Source organism: Nylanderia fulva, unplaced genomic scaffold, assembly GCF_048542155.1.
Source record: "Nylanderia fulva isolate GAGA-0341 unplaced genomic scaffold, ASM4854215v1 Scaffold14, whole genome shotgun sequence".
Classification (NCBI taxonomy): domain Eukaryota; kingdom Metazoa; phylum Arthropoda; class Insecta; order Hymenoptera; family Formicidae; genus Nylanderia; species Nylanderia fulva.
Genome location: NW_028189622.1, coordinates 813,052 through 829,710, shown reverse-complemented (window position 1 = coordinate 829,710; position 16,659 = coordinate 813,052). Strand labels below are relative to the sequence as shown.

Genomic DNA, 16,659 nt, shown 5'->3' with positions numbered 1-16,659 from the left:
TCTCTCTCTCTCTCTCTCTCTCTCTCTCTCTCTCTCTCTCTCTCTCTCTCTCTCTCTCTCTCTCTCCCTCTCCTCCCTCCCCCCCTCCCCCCCCTCTCTCTCTCTTGTGAACGCTTGTATATGTATGTTCGCTCACTTTTAGACAGACTTTATAATAGACTGAGTATTTTGGTGAAAGTAACAAGAGTGGTGAGAGATCAAAATTCATTCGAAAGAAACTGAGCGTACATCGTAATATTTTTTAAAATATTAAAATAAATTTTGTAATATTTTTTAAAATATTAAAATGAATTTTATAACAGCTGTACAATGAAGAGATAGTTTTGTACGCATGATTAAATTGATTCTGCTCGATTTTTGTATACACGAAATAAATTTTATGAGACACATATGATCACTTTGAAAAGCAGGATATAGAATTCCGACAAATATTAATGTTCACCTTTTTGCAATTCTAGAGACATGAGAAACACGCGATACATAATAAATTCTCGTAACTCTATATCTTGATAGATTAAATTACGACAGATAAGTATCAAATTGTACGTAGCTTCGTGTAAATATGAATCAATATCCAGCAAGCCCCCTAACTATCCTCTTAATTATACAATCACAAGTATTTGGTCTTTTTACATTAGATTCGTACACTCTTTGTCAATTTATCATGTATCTATGTAACAGGTTATAGCCTGTGTAACGTAAAAAAACTCTAGACATATAGATGGACAACGAAATTTGACAACAGAGTTATTACTTTGATAGTCTAGAAAAAATGAAAATAAAGACGTTCTAAGCAATCCCTAATTTGCAATCGTTTTTAGCTTAGAGTAGTATGTATACATATACATATATATATATATATATATATATATATATATATATATATATATATATATATATATATATATATATATAGCCACGGCACCCTCCCACCTTTACGTTCACTCTTTCTCCCTTTTCGTTTACTTAAATATAAAAATACATAGCCAGTCTATACATAAAGCGTGCAAAGTGGCACAGTGAACTGAGTTATCAGACGTTATCCTGGATGGTTAACTGCCGCTCTCGCTGATTGTCGGCGGTTCTGCGTCATCATGACGTTGATTCGTCTTGTTACTTGACACGGATATACCTGAGGTTTTTGGCAGCAGGTTAGTTGCACTATCACTATTGGATGTTGTGGCGTTGCACATGGAATTGTCAAAGTGTTGCAGACATGGGAATTCCGAACCGGGCAGCAATAAAGTAGTTTGAGTAGGAAGATTAGTTAAAGATACTATTCCTGGCGTCACCATTTGCTTGTTGAAATATCTCCTCAATGCCTCTTCGATTAAATTGGCTATTTTATCACGATCGTTCTGTAACATTTCATATAATATTTTGTGCAAAGTTGCTCGTAGATCCGAAACTCTAACAGATTACATAAAACGAGAAAAATTTCCTACCTCATTAATAAACCCAAAATGTACAAGTTCCTGTGCAAGAAGCATCGAAGTGTCTGTTTGGCTCACAGGACACGTCAATTGCCTATTCATCTTGTCATCCATTCGTAACAATATTGTCATCTGCAAAATTGATCGATTTAAGATATGAGATCGCTTTATTTATAATATAGATTATCTCGCATACTAAAAATATTCTATGCATGCCACTCACAAGTAATTCACTACTATCTTCTCTAGGCTTAACATTACACATCATATTAACTACTCTTCGAGACTCCACGTCCACGGGCTCGGGTGTAACCGATTTAACCGATTCTGTCACTTCGGGCGATATCGCCCTCGGTCGGACAGGCGGGGGCAATTTCGCCATAAACGCAGTCAATGGATATATTCCATACCTGGCAATGTAAAATCACTGGTTACCAATTTATCCGATGTAGTAAGAGACCAGACCGATGTATCTCACGTGTGATTGAGATACTCACTTTACATCTTCAACAAATTTTTCTAATTTTTCCGTAACCGGAATATCACTTAAACGAATTTGTTGCGGGGACATCCCTTGATATTTTACTTCGACAACTACAGTGTCTGGTCCATATAGCCTTTGTAACACTTCGTCTGTGATTGTTTCCGAAATGTTAGCTGTAAAACATCAACATTAAATTAGAGACAAGATTTAGATAATTAAATAATTTCATATAATCATAATTATTTTTTACATCTAGTAAAATAACAAATTATTGAATGAAATTGCTTTTCAACTTACTAGCTGAGTTGACCAAGGCATGCGCTGCGAGCAACTTGAGAGAATGTACTTCGAATAGAAGAGGATGAAATAGCAGCTCTCTTGCACTCGGTCTACTAAGCGGGTCCACCTGAAGACATTTACGAATAAAATCTTTTTGTTGAACATCGTCTAAAGATTCTATTGTCTTCTGGATGTTCTCTTCGGTAACGATTGTACCCGTATCACCGTTTCCCTGAATTTCCAGCGCGGCCATTTCCAGAGCGCACATCCCAAACGAATAAATATCGATGGCTGGTGTGACGGAATCTTAAAGAAAGACACAATAAAAGATTTAAATTAAATATATAATCTGTGTATAAAGATATAAATAATACACTTACTTCCATATTCTGGGGCTACAAAATGCGTATTCTTCATATTTGTCCTACATGTTTTGATGTGATGATGAATTGCATCTGGAGCCACTGTAATTAGAAAAAGATTATTGTCATTTTTATAAACTGTTCCATTTCAAACTAAGTATCAACATAAAAATGACATATTAATGTGAACGCATTTGATAATGTGTTAGAAAATTTTGTAGGACAGCCATCAAACAGAATTGTATATGATCTAATAATTAATCAAATATATTTTAGATACATATTTGTAACACGTTCTGTATGTTTGCTGACTACATCGAGATGAATGAAATCACTCTAGAAAAATTGTGTTTCTGCTAAATATTTATCCTAAGAATAACTTGAGTCCTCATACAATTAATTATAATTCTCGCATATACACATGTGTGAAAGTGCCTCTGAAAAGAGAAGTATATATATATTTTTTTTGAAAAATGTACAAATAAAACATAAATGATTATTTTATTGAAAAAGTAGCTTTACATATTTGACTGCAGTTCTGCTATATATAAAGAGCCACTTTCATTGAATAAAAATAAATATAAATGTTGGGAGCGGAAAAATTTTGAGGAACTCTTTTTTTATCAAGGATTATAGGATATACGAATAAAAAAATGTATATATATTAAAATACAATGAAAAGGCGTGCGCTAGATGATTGTGAAAAGGACAAAGAGATATACAAGTAAACTTTGCCCTTCTTATAGTTAAATACAATTAATAATAATCAGAAAATTAATAATGCAACATAATGGCACTCTAATGAAAAAAATTTTAATAAATTTTAATTATTTGTATATTTAACGCGAGAAACTACTTATATAATTAATATAGAAATTGTTTACCTCTCTTCCTAATTTACTTAGCTGACATTAGATGATGACAATCTGCCAAATGAGATTTTTTTCTTGAATATTCACCACTTTTGACAATAACACCAATTGAAGGACACCGACGTTGGTGGATTTATCCTCTTGATGGACGAAAGTACGATTTGTACTTCCTCTCTCTTCAAAGGCTTTGCTGTGTTTTTTTCATTATCTAGATTAGCCTATTTGCTACAATTAAAAATGAGGACTCAAGTTACTCCTAATATGAAAAGGTAGTTTAAACACAATCTTTCTAATGGACTCATGTTACTAACATTATAAAGAAATGCAAGGAGAAATGTTTTATAATCTAAAGAGTAGTAATATATATAAATAATTATAAACATTATTTCAAAAATAAATATAATTCAATAGAACCACATTCATTCCCATCACAATCAATATTCGATTCTTAACATACATAGTTTTGTACATTCATATAGCATATATATAAATATATATGTATGTATGTATGTATGTATGTATGTATGTATGTATGTATGTATGTATGTATATATATATATATATATATATATATATATATATATATATATAATGTATGTAATAAATATATATTTATATAATATATATATATATATATATATATATATATAAATATATATTATTAGAAAATGCTAAAAAAAAAAGAAAATTTAACTATTTACAATTAAATAATACATAATTTCATGTTTTATGCATCCCTGTGTGTATTACATAACATTAATAAATATCATTTTAAAGATATTTATCTTCAAAATTAATAATATACACTATCCTATAATTATAATTATTCAAAAAAAAAATTTTTTTATAAGAATAATTGAAATATACATATTTCTTTATGAAAATAGTTCCATGTGTGCCACTTTAAACAAGTACCTATTTTAGCACACAATAAGATGAATTGTATTATTTGTCATGTTTGTTCAATCAGAAGCTGAGTCATATATAAATTTTATTTACTTTCAATTGAATAATGAAAGTAAATTAAAAGCATGTAATATAATTCTAAAAATATCTGCTTCACCTATATTTTTAAATACAGCATGTTAAACAAAGAGTTTAGGAATTGGAAGGCGCAGTATTCAGTACTTAAATTGAATAAAAAATGTTAAACATAGATTTGCAATTTTCATTCAATTTAGTGTAAGTTCAACATACCCTCTTCATTTTTAAACGATATATATAAATAGAGAAAAGAGTAGTAGAGAGTTTTTAAGATTACAATTTGTGCTCTATTCTCTTTGTACATTTCTCAGACAAAAAATTAGTGTAATATTTGCTACTTTGCTATGAGAAATTAATAAAACAAAGTTAATAAAATAAAGATGTATAATTTTAATAACCCTGCAAATGAGAAAAAATGGAGATACCTCACATATAGTCTCATCTTGATATATAATTGTGATTATTTCATTCAGAAAATAATAATCCTGCCATATGACAATCTGTTTTTACCAGATTTTATAAATTCAAATAGAATGCACAGACATGCTATCTGTTTAAATATAAAATGATATTTCTGTATACATTATGCATTTAATGTAACAGAGAAAGTTCATTATATTTTTTTTCTTACACAAGTACTTACCTGAACCAATTTTTACAAGACCATTATGTTGAATAAATATAGTGTCACAGGTAAGATTTCCATGTATAATGGGAGGCGAACAGGAATGCAAATAACTGAAACATTTTAAACATATATATATATATATATATATATATATATATATATATATAAATTGGAAATAAATATTGCATTTGCATGATACATTATAGTATTGTTTATATTACCTAAGCGCAGAAAGTATTTGCGTACACCACCGTTTCCACGCTTGTAGAGGCAACTTTTTTACATTGCGCTTTGTTCGTTTTAGGAACTGTTTCAGGGACCCGGATGACATATATTCTGTTATAAATATAACCTGAAAAATAATATAAAAGAAAAACTCATTAATAATATATACATAAACTATATTTACATATAAACGAAGAAATTCATGCACTTACTCGGGGTTTGTCATTATGGGTATCTGTCCAATACCTATGAAATTTAACAATGTTAGGATGCTCCAACTGCGTGAGATTCTCAAAAACGAGTTGTATTTTTTCTTCCTGGGCTTTGAAATTTTTTCTTTCCGAAAATTGCACCTCGTTCCACACTACTTCCACACCCTCCTCTGTGTCCATTGCTAGATAAGCACAGTCAATTCCAGAAACATCTCTCTGTTCCACCTACAGACACAAAAACAAGTATTAATTCCTGTATATTTCTTAACAAAAAATAAATGAAAAAAATATGAAATTATTTTATTATAAAAATTTGCAGATATATGGCACTGTATATAATATGAAAATAATCTCTCTTGCTGCATTCAAATATTAAGAAATTTAAAAATATTATTCAGATAGCCCAAGATCATTCAGTCATATTTATAAGGACTAAATGAGAGATTCTTAATAATATCTTTCTTATTAATAATATCTTTAAGTTCACAATTATCTAGATATTTTAGATATTATTTATAATACTTTATTGTAAATGCATTATAAATGCATATCGTAGGCTGCGATTTGAACAGATTTATTTGATACAATTTATAGGTCTATATATAGGTATAATGGATTGCATTACTGTAATCATCCATTTTAAACGTACTTAAAGTGGCACATTGAAACGATTTCAACGCCTATTTACTATTACATGGATGTGACCTTGTCAAGAATTTAAAGAGGGGAGATGATTCAAAGGAGGGCTTGCCACCGCAGATATTAGAGACAATAATGTCCAGCTAGTTCATAATAGTATAACATATGCAAATTGTTATTGTCTTCATTCAAATTATTATAATTCTCGGCAAAATGCTTTGAAGAAATGAGAAACTAACAACTCAATGCACACAAGTATAATGAAACGTAAAAATTATCCTGCTTCCTGTTTCACAATGTTACATACTTCCATTTCAGTGACTTCGTTTTCAATTCCTCTTGTCGATCCAAAGTTAGAACCTTCAGCTAACGTAGATTTTGAACCTACATATACCTGAAATAAATATATCTTTTATGATTAATGTAAAATGTATAGGCATTATAAATATAAAAATACACGTATGCAGATGTATATAAAATAATGTTAAAGCTATTTCATAAAATAAAAAAAAGCTAAGAGAGATTATATTATAATACAAATAACACTTTATAAAGCATATATCATTAATTTAAAGGAAATAATAATCAAATTATAAGTTTTACTCTGTGGTTTAGAAGCATAAAAATAAAATACATATACCTAAAGCATAGTAAGATTATTTTTTATAAACAAAAAATTTATCATAGTTTTAATATTGAGATAACAGAAAAATGTGCAAAATATATGCAAAGTATTCACAAAATGTAATCGTATTAAAATCAAAACCATAATTGTAGAAAATTCATGTAGGTATAAAGCTAGTCTTTTATAATGCCTTTTAAAGCGATAAAAATGATTTTACTTATAAAGGATAATGTTAGAAAGTGCTGAGATGAGGTAAGCATAATCAAAATAATTTCATTGATTTATATATTCGATAACAGAACGCCAGCAATCTAATTTTAGGATAAAATATGAATGAGCTTAATATTGGTGAGATGTTTTTGCCAAGAATCTGCTATGACTTAAGCTACAGATGAAGCATACCAAATAATAAGAGATATTCAATAATACAAAAGAAATATTTATGTTACACAAAAGCAAATTCACAATAATCTGCATATAATAGAACCATCTGTGTACATACGTCCACCTGTATAAATGCAACTTGAAATAAGTTGTTCTAATATTTATTACTATACATTGTCAAAATCATTTTAAACAAATTCATGTTAATGATACTGTTTCAGAAAAAATATATTGCAAATAAAATTAAGATATAAAGAAAGATGTGAATGCAATATTATGCGATTAAGTCCTCAGAGTGTTTTTATGATAATTACAGCCTGCTTATACTATGTTATGAAAATATTGATCATTATACATTAGAAACATCATTAATAAAATAATTTACATAAAATAACTTAACATATGATTCTAGTGACTGCAAGAACCTAAAAAAACAGAAAATCACTCTTGGAACAATCAGCTAAACAAGTAGTAAAAACCAATATAGAAATCATATAGCAAATCAATATTATTAATCTATGTTCCAACAACAATAAACATTAGAAATGTTAATCAAGTTTTAAAAGACATCTAAATGACGTGCAAAAGAACAAAAACATTTCTGATATGTTTTCTGCGGTGATGTTTGTTAGAAAATGTTGCATACTGTGGAAAGTTGCAATGCCTCGAATGCAAAATGGTCCAGTGTGCAAAAGCCCTCCCCACACCAGCGGAGAGGTATGAAACTGTACAGAATGAATGTAATAATTGAAAGGAAGATGTACCTCTTCCCGGCGTTTAAGCCACCGCCCGCACGGGCTCTCTTCCAGGATTTCGCTCTCATCCTCGGAGTCTTCACCACTTTCCCGCGGTGACTTGTGCTCTGGGTCCGTGCTGGAGCGGCTCCCGGGCATCACACACGCTTGCGATTAGTTAGAGAGGCAGCAGCGAACAGCAGGCCAAACTCATCGGTGACGACGGCGATGATGCTCTGTCTCTCTGTCTCTCTCTTTCCTTCAGCCTCGCATCGGGCTCCCGCCACGACAACGACCGGCGACGTACTGTGACTCGTGGTGAGGATGTACGAGGAAAACAACAGCGGCGACAGCGGCAGCGTCGTCGGTGTCTGCTACAGGAGCAACAGGAACAGCGGCGGCGGCGACGATGACGACGACGAAGACGAAGACCGCAACGGCAGTGGCAGCAACAACAACAATAATAATAATAATAACAATAGTAATAATAATAATAATAACAATGTCGCAAACAACGGCGCACCGCGCGTTTACTCGTGCGTAAGAATACGCGTGTAGGATAGGGTAGGGTACTACTACGTGCCCTGGTCGCACTGCACTCACAAGTGACACATGCAGGTGCACACAGCGCGCCCGCTCGTCTCCGACTGGCTGAGACCTGGAGCGACGATATTTCTGATCTTACGCGACGTACGCGCGCTAATCGACGCTACTCGGCTTCGCTCAGGGACGCGTCGTGGTGCTGAACATCGCGCTACCCGCTCGCGTATCGCACTGTCAAAATAAAACCTCCCTATTGTGAGCGAAACTGCCTCGATGTGACACACACTCTGGCACTCATCTTCGCCTATGCCTTCGATCACGTACGTCAGTCGCGATCACGATGATCGCCCCTTTCGACGCTCCGTCTCGTCCGCGAGCGCGACGCCATCTGTCGGCGAGTCGCCCGCGACACGCCCTCCACGACGAGCGGAGGCCAATCACCGCGCGCCCTCGTCGCTCGAGGAACGCACTCTCTTTGTTATTTTCGTTTGTTCGTGTCGCGTGGAGAGGCATCAGCCAGCACGATGTTTTTAATGAAATATTGATATTTTACGTCTACAGCTTTTGCGTCTTCTTCTTGTATATATATTTTCCTCTTTTCTTCTCTTCTCTTTTTACTATAGTATATATATCCGGATATTGGAAGAAGAAAAAATAGAATTTTGTAAGAATTATAAAGAATCTCATTTTGAAACAAAAACACCCGATATTTGATATTTATTTACAGGTATTTATATAATTTTATATTTTATTTAAAAACATTCACTAATAAATTTTGACAGAAATAAGCTGAGGAATCAATATATATATATATATATACATATATATATATATATATATATATATCTGTGATGATTCATTTGGAGAGATAAAGGCGTATAAAAAATTAATATGCGCAGTGTGTTCTAGAATTTAAAAGTAATAAGCAATTATTATAATATAAACGTCTTTTATACATATACATATATATATATATATATATATAGAATTTTTTAGTAGATATTTCTTTCTGGACTTTTTTGAAGTGATGATTTCAATCTTTGGAAAAATCGATTTATCTCGAAACTCAATATCGATATTATCGCATTTAGCGTGTATGGAAAATATTTATCTATTTTTTTTTTATATATATTGACTCTTGAATAAAAATATATTATCTTTATTGGAGATTCGAATAAAAATTAGTGATCATTTTACTAAACGATGATTCGATTTCGACATATAAAATGTCCGTTTTAACCCAATGACTTGGATGATTGGTTATGCTTGTTGACTTATGTGCGATACGATGCGATATGCGTTCGAAGAAGCAACATGTGTCGAATTATTAGTTTGTCACTTGACGTCTGCGTGATACATTGTGTAATGATTACGTTTAAATACACATATTACTAATATTTTATTGATAAAGTTGCACAAAGTATATCAAATAGCATCCAATATCACATATCCACAGTGAGTGTTGACGTAATCATACCTTTTCTAAGTACATTATCGGTTTTCTTTGTATTTTTTTTTTTTTTCATCGTAATTATCACAACTGTGCCATAAATATTTTATCTCTTTTTTTTTCTTTGTGCAACTACGTATTGTGTTACGCAGAATGGCATACATAGAAACATTGCCTATACTAGAAGGAGCAAAAGTAATTGTTATAGATGAAGGTTGGTTATTTCTTAAATAAATTACTCAATCTAAGTCAACAGTTTATATATATTTTGCAAAAAAAATATTAATTACTTCACAGGATTAGATGTAATGTATGCAGGAGCATTGATAGCTGGATGGCTACAGGCATGGAAAGAGAAAGATCTTAACTATAGTATCGATTGGTTGTCATTTTCTGATCCAAAACTATGGTATGAAAATGAACCTGGACCGCTTACATCCAAAAATGTACATTTACACGATTATTATACTGTCAATGTAAATGAAGTTGCAAAGAAAGATTTGAAAAATCTTGAATATATACTTAAAACTGTCAAGTTGAAACCTCGGAATACAGTTATTGTCAATTGCTTGAGTTCCTTAGTTCTATATGTAGGTCTAGCAAAAGCCCTACGATTCATAGAACAATTAAGTAAACAGGTGTCGCAACTTATATGTATTTATCGGAGAGATCTTGTACAGAAAATTCCTGCAGTTGAAACTTTGGGTACTGCTTATGTTAAGCTGGAGAAATTTACTGGAATTAATTCAACAAACAATTTAATTTATACTGCAAGACTCATCTTTAGAAAATTGAGCAGTTCTTTAATATGTCAAACAGAAATAATAAAACAAGATAGTATATCTTATCAGATTTATGCTGAAAAGATTGCAACAACAAATGGTCGCAAGTCAGAAGTAAATGAAAATCAATCAGTAAAAATTGAATCGTCGTTTAGGATAGAGATGAATGCTCGAGAAATGGAACAAAGAGATAAAACACCTTTACCTTATACTCTAAATGCAACAAATACATCTAAAATATTTTATCATCCAGATGATGTAGATGATATAGATGAAGAGGATCCTGATGATGATTTATGTTTTTAGGGGTTTGTAAAAGTTCTGATTTATAAAAACATGTTTATAATACATATTTTTATATAAAACTGTCTTTTATGTAATTTATTGTTCTCCAAATTTTTTTTAAGCATCCAGTATATATTTTATAATAATAAAAAAAAAGAGGAAATAATTTTGTATATCAATAAGCATTTGCATTTTTGATATAATTCGTGTATTTATTATCTATCGGCATTATACATAGTATATATAAAGATTTATTCTAATAAATTAATAAAACAATAAATAGTACATTATAAGAAATAAAATCAGATTCGGTCTAATAAAAAATGTCAAGCTATTGTATTCATTGAAGAAACCTTACTCGAAACTTCTTATCATACATTTTTCGTCATGATCAGTAATATAAACTATTAAATCTTTTGTGTATATTTTAAATATTAATGCAGAATAAAAAAGTAAAATGTTTGATATAAACATTGCAATAGTTTAAAAATACTTTTTATATTTTCTTCTTTATTCTTCAATCATTATTTCCATTATATCACACTTTGAATTAAATATATTATACTAAATAATTAAGATTTTAGCATATAAAAATAGCCTTTTTGTAGGAGATTTCTCTATGTTAAACTGTATATTGAGAGTGAAGTATATAATATATTAAACACAGCCTTTACTCATTTGATACATAATTAATTAATTGTAGTAAATAGTTAACAAAAAACCATTTAATACTGATGCTGAATTTCACTGAATAGGAATATATTATCCTACTGTGCAAAAAAATTATGCGTCGCGTTTCATTAACATAAATATTTAAAAAGATATTTCTCTTTTTGATCGTTTTTCCGAGATGTCCTAAATAAATTACACCACATAAATAAAATTTTAACAAAATAAAAACTGTGTAAATAAATTAAATAAAACAATTTGTTGTGCTTTTCAAAAAATTTCAAACACAGTTAAATTCTATTCATAGTCATGATAGTTTAGCCAGTAAACTTATCTTCATCTATGCATTATTTTGATATTAATTTCATTCTTACTTTTATGAATAGTAGAGATCTTTTTCTCTTAAAGAAAATTATTCAATCTAAAGCCATAAATCAACATAAAGAATATAGAAGTTTCAATTTTATAACAAATTATCATAATTAAGTTATTTCTTTCGATTTTCTTATTCAAATATTCAATATTTGAAATATTGATACAAATAGAACTAATTTGCCTCGTCGAAAACATTCGAAAATTTAGTTATATATTGAACGTATATAGAAGATTTTGATCATAAAAGTGATGTGTACCATCGACATGTTGCAGGACTCTACTCTCTAACAAACAACGACCATATTGTACAGCGTCCTCTCGACTGCTGACAATTCCGACTTCAAGCAACCAGTTGACCAAATCTGATCCCGAAAAGACTCCTTTGTATACTTTCAACAATCGCCTACGGCACATAGATATACGTGCTCGACATGCCTCTAAATGACATCGATTAAACTGTTCTCGGATCGTCCTTGCTTCTGAACTGAGAGCATCTTCACAAGGTAATTGTAATTCTTTTCCTGTAAATATAAAATATTATTAACATATATCAATCAATACATGTATCAATCAATAAGTTCATTTTCTATAAAAAAATTAACCTAGTTATAATTTTATATATTGTGCATAATTTATGTGCATAAATACACATAAACTTGTGTATAAATATGAAATGTATATAAAATGATGTTAGAGTATTATGTTAGAGAAACCATACCAGATTGCCACTTCTTGCACATTTTTTGCAACCAACTTCCTAATTTACCCAAACTAGGATCTAATCCAAAGATGGCAAAAGCTATTAAAGATTGTCCAAAATTGAACGCGACATCCAAAAATGCAACTTCGGCATAAATACCAGTTAATTGCTCCATTATTAATGTTCCAACAGATATCGATAAGCCCTATAATATGTCAGCATTGATTTCACAATATCTTAATAATGTCCAATTGATAAAAGCAATTTACGCACAACAAACATGGAGCACAATAGTAAAATAAGGAAAACGAGATGTCGTAAAATTTGCGGATCGTTATCTGTATTTGTTTCATTTTCTTCATCGCAATCTCTCTCTACATCATCAGCTCTGCATGCTCCATTGGAACAACCATTTTGAAATTCACAGCCAATTCTGAAAATATTGTTTATAGTTAATTTGCAAACTTTTATTCACATATTTCTATATTTTATGAACTTACCGAGATGCATTAATTAATGGAGAACCTAAATCTTCTACATCTACTATATTTCTCTCATTATTTTCAATTATAGTATTTTCTGTATTATTCCGTACACGTTCATATGACTCTATTGTAATGTGCCTTCTTTGATATCTTTGTTGTAAGATCAAACAACCTAATGTCACTATATAAAAAATAGTTATTAAAAAAATTCTATATCATTAAGATATTAAAAATGTCTTCATAAAATACAGCAACATATTATAATACTAATTTAAAACATACATGTTGCTAAATATAAAAAATGTGAATTAATATCTCTAATTAAAATGTACCTATAAAGCAGAATATTAATATGAATGAAGATGCAGCAGCTTGAGTTCTGCCCAATTGAAAATTCGGATTTTTTAAATCAAATTCAGAAGGAGGTAATGTAACAGTCGTGCACATTATTATCACCATTAAAAGTGGTATTCTGTAAATTATTATACATTATATAAATATATCGCGAGTAGAAATATTTGTATAAAAAATTAGAGAAAAACATGTATCCTTACCCCCAACCAATAGGATAAAACCATTTTTGTAGATTTTCAACAAAGGACAACGAACGTGAACTCAGAAATAGTAATATTGCTGCAATTGCAGCCGTCCAAACTCTGCTTGCATATACGCCAGTAGTTATTAAAATGAATTGAATATACCTATAATTAATATAAACGATTAATAATAAAATTCTATTTAATAGAAAATAATCATAGTATAACATTTTTATTACCATAATGTTGATCGATTAGCGTTTGGGTCCAGTGTTGACCAAATTATCACACCCACTGCTGCTGCAAGCTGAAATATATGAAAAATATATTGTATATGAAATTAAACTGACTATATACAATGTAGAAACACAACTTAATAATTTGTTTTATATATATATATATACCTGCGCAATTACGAGACACAGGGTGCATCGATGAGTGACTTGATTATATCTTTTCCGTCCAAATCCAAGGAAACATATCAACAACCATATGCAAGCTATTGCTGACGCAACGCTTATGTCAAAGGAAAAAATATTTAATTGCCGTGCATAATTAGCCGACGTACTTCCAGCGTAAACTGCATTGATCACTTTAGCCGATATAAACATGAGCGGGGCAGAGAGAAACGTACAAGCTACCATTGCTGAGGCGATCAGATCGATTTCGAGATTATATCGTAAAGTGAAAATAAATAGAGCCGGTGCTGTCGGGATAGTACCATACAGGAAACCATAAGTGCTCAAATTTCTCGTTTCCGTCAAGTTATCTCCGGCATTCAAGAGAATAATAGATTCTCTTATGACTAGAGGCAAGACTAGCAATTTCACCGAAATCAATATACCCGGTATAACTAGCGCTGTACCTTTCAATTTGTGTATCTTTCCTACCATCATTGAGCCAAGAAGGAACAATGCGCTAGCAGAGAAAGCGTTACCAAGTACTTCAAGAATTGCGGCGAGTAAGCGTGGTACACTGTGACTAAATATAAGATTGCCTACAATGCCCAAGACTGTCATGAACAGCACTGGATTTAATACGACACCTTTCACAATGGAATAAACCATATTTTTACAATTTGTGTGCTCTTCCACACGTCGCTTGCCTATTTCCAACAGTACAAAACCAATCGGATTTAAAATGGCCAGCGATATAGGCGCCATCAGATATAGATATGCAGCATATTCTGGATGAGTTTTTCCATATAAAGCATTAACTGAAAAGACGATATTTAGTGTGAATAAATTACATACTATAAAATAGCATAGAATTATGTGTAAATATTCCATTGTTCTCACTCATGGGATATCCAATAGCAAAATCATTGCTTTGAGTAGTAAATATTGCAAAGAGAGCAGCACGTCCAGGATTCGATGGCTTTTTAATTACTAATGAAACTGCAAGTACAGTAATAAACACACTGCTCTTAGCAAGCAATACAGCAAGCAGAAATTTCCAGTTCACCAATGTGAAATCAAGTTTAGCCAAAGACATGAAGATTAATGATGGCAGAGCAAAAGTGCCAACAAAAGTATTCAGACCATTTGCTTCGGTTTTGGTCATCATACCAAACCTTCCTGCTAGATATCTGTAAAATATATATTCTCATTATTACTAGTATAAAAATTTCAATTAATCATTTATATAAATCATTTAATTTATATTTAATATGTGAAAAGAATGAAGAACAATATTACAGTCTGAGAGGTTTGAGAATATGTTATATTCAAATTTTTAATAGTTTCCCCATTTGACTATTTAGACAATCAATAAATGCATTCTTACCCACATAATATAATACCAAAGCATTGTATCAGTGCAAGATATAAATTATCTGTTGGTTCATCCTCCGTCTGTGTGGAATATTGATTGGTGTTCGAAGATAAATAAGTTGATAGTACACTTTCTTGTTTAGTCTAAAATTTAAAAAAGTATAAGATAAGAAATATCTTATATAATATAAATTTGCAAGTAGCATAATAAAAAAGGATATTTATTTTATTTCTATAATATACATACCATTTTTTTCTACTAAATTAATACAATTCTACTTTCTGTTATATCAATAAAATATCATCTCTTTAATATATCGTAATTAATGCTGTAACAGTAATCTTTTTGTGTAATAAACTCATATGAAGTTTTCATATTTCCATTAATATAAAACAAAGAATATCCTTGTTTTAAAAATACAAGAACCTGTAATCACACACAAGAGTTTTCTTTTAGTTCTTTATATAATTTTAATGCTTTCACATTCATTCTTTTGCACTTTAATAGATTTGTTAGTAACATATGTTTAGAGAAAGTGAAAATCAATTGTAAAAAATATGTATTTCAATATGTGCACACATGTAAAGATATGAAAATTATGTAAAATCAAAAACTATTTTCTTGTTAAAGAAAAAGAATAAGTTATTTCAGACAGCGAGACGTTTTGATAGTATAAAATATACAGGATGATTTGACACTTTATCGCACAAATACCTAAAACGTCACTGTATAGTAAGAAATATGTCGATCATTCGAAATACACGCTTTTCTAGTCGAAAATGCGTTAAAAGAAGGGAAAATTTCCGAGTACCGGCGAATATTCTCAATTTTTAGCAACAAGAGATGTGAATCGAGATTGCTATCAATCATTAGGCGCAAGGACGAAGTCCGGCATAACGTACGCCATTCATTGCACGCACGTCGCAGGTGATAACCGCGCAGTCGCGAGTCGCGAATATTGGCGGTCTCAGCAAGCGAGCGAAGTGCGCCGCAATTGGCTCCTTGCGCGTCATATGACTTGCGCGAAGCAGTCACGTGTTCAGGTGTAATCAGCTGATTTCAGCTGAGTAAGTTTTTAAAATGTTAGCACTTAGCCGGAACGTGAAGAAGGGAGAGATACATGGTTTGTTACATTTGATTTATTATAATAAATCGAAAAGGCTCGATGCAAATACAAATTCAAGATGGACACAGACTAAG

The 16,659-nt window shown here is 31.0% G+C and overlaps 3 protein-coding genes across 8 annotated transcripts; 1 reads left to right on the top strand and 2 right to left on the bottom strand.

Moving 5' to 3' along the window:
• Positions 1-12: 12 nt before the first annotated feature.
• Madm (MLF1-adaptor molecule) lies at positions 13-8,752 on the bottom strand. 3 transcript variants are annotated; one of them, XM_029300698.2, is made up of 12 exons: positions 8,465-8,752; positions 7,892-8,235; positions 6,426-6,512; positions 5,480-5,704; positions 5,264-5,394; positions 5,058-5,152; positions 2,577-2,660; positions 2,215-2,502; positions 1,931-2,090; positions 1,657-1,843; positions 1,446-1,565; positions 13-1,358 (listed from the first exon to the last, which is right to left on the bottom strand). In XM_029300698.2, exons 2-12 carry the CDS (start codon positions 8,018-8,020, stop codon positions 1,053-1,055), a joined length of 1,812 nt encoding a protein of 603 aa, XP_029156531.2. In that variant the 5' UTR covers positions 8,021-8,235; positions 8,465-8,752; the 3' UTR covers positions 13-1,052. The 3 variants fall into 3 exon arrangements, with proteins under 3 accessions (XP_029156531.2, XP_029156532.2, XP_029156530.2); XM_029300699.2 differs by having other exon boundaries at positions 7,892-8,232; XM_029300697.2 differs by having other exon boundaries at positions 7,892-8,752.
• Positions 8,753-8,977: 225 nt separating this feature from the next.
• Positions 8,978-12,870, top strand: Elp5 (Elongator complex protein 5). Of its 3 annotated transcripts, none has more exons than XM_029300707.2 (4): positions 8,978-9,131; positions 10,007-10,068; positions 10,152-10,944; positions 12,239-12,870. In XM_029300707.2, exons 2-3 carry the CDS (start codon positions 10,008-10,010, stop codon positions 10,940-10,942), a joined length of 852 nt encoding a protein of 283 aa, XP_029156540.2. In that variant the 5' UTR covers positions 8,978-9,131; position 10,007; the 3' UTR covers positions 10,943-10,944; positions 12,239-12,870. The 3 variants fall into 3 exon arrangements, with proteins under 3 accessions (XP_029156540.2, XP_029156539.2, XP_029156538.2); XM_029300706.2 differs by lacking the exon at positions 8,978-9,131 and adding an exon at positions 9,489-9,859; XM_029300705.2 differs by lacking the exon at positions 8,978-9,131 and having other exon boundaries at positions 9,489-10,068.
• On the bottom strand, positions 11,114-16,408 carry anchor (integral membrane protein GPR155 homolog anchor). 2 transcript variants are annotated; one of them, XM_029300695.2, is made up of 12 exons: positions 16,174-16,408; positions 15,706-15,885; positions 15,472-15,602; positions 14,985-15,274; positions 14,091-14,902; positions 13,926-13,993; positions 13,705-13,851; positions 13,483-13,622; positions 13,166-13,331; positions 12,939-13,098; positions 12,684-12,870; positions 11,114-12,486 (listed from the first exon to the last, which is right to left on the bottom strand). In XM_029300695.2, exons 2-12 carry the CDS (start codon positions 15,706-15,708, stop codon positions 12,173-12,175), a joined length of 2,418 nt encoding a protein of 805 aa, XP_029156528.1. In that variant the 5' UTR covers positions 15,709-15,885; positions 16,174-16,408; the 3' UTR covers positions 11,114-12,172. The 2 variants fall into 2 exon arrangements, with proteins under 2 accessions (XP_029156528.1, XP_029156529.1); XM_029300696.2 differs by having other exon boundaries at positions 16,271-16,408.
• Between the last annotated feature and the right edge of the window lie 251 nt (positions 16,409-16,659).

Bases quoted from the DNA above. Each gene is read 5' to 3' on its own strand.
- Madm (XM_029300697.2), bottom strand. From the start codon at position 8,020: ATGCCCGGGAGCCGCTCCAGCACGGACCCAGAGCACAAGTCACCGCGG. The intron at 5,705-6,425 runs GTATGTAACATT...TTGTGTCTGTAG, and splicing joins ACGAAGTCACTGAAATGGAA to GTGGAACAGAGAGATGTTTC. The intron at 5,153-5,263 runs GTAATATAAACA...AAAATGTTTCAG, and splicing joins CAAATACTTTCTGCGCTTAG to TTATTTGCATTCCTGTTCGC.
- Elp5 (XM_029300707.2), top strand. From the start codon at position 10,008: ATGGCATACATAGAAACATTGCCTATACTAGAAGGAGCAAAAGTAATT. The intron at 10,069-10,151 runs GTTGGTTATTTC...ATTACTTCACAG, and splicing joins AGTAATTGTTATAGATGAAG to GATTAGATGTAATGTATGCA.
- anchor (XM_029300695.2), bottom strand. The intron at 13,994-14,090 runs GTATATATATAT...CATATATTTCAG, and splicing joins TGTGTCTCGTAATTGCGCAG to CTTGCAGCAGCAGTGGGTGT. The intron at 13,623-13,704 runs GTAAGGATACAT...AATAATTTACAG, and splicing joins TTTTATCCTATTGGTTGGGG to AATACCACTTTTAATGGTGA.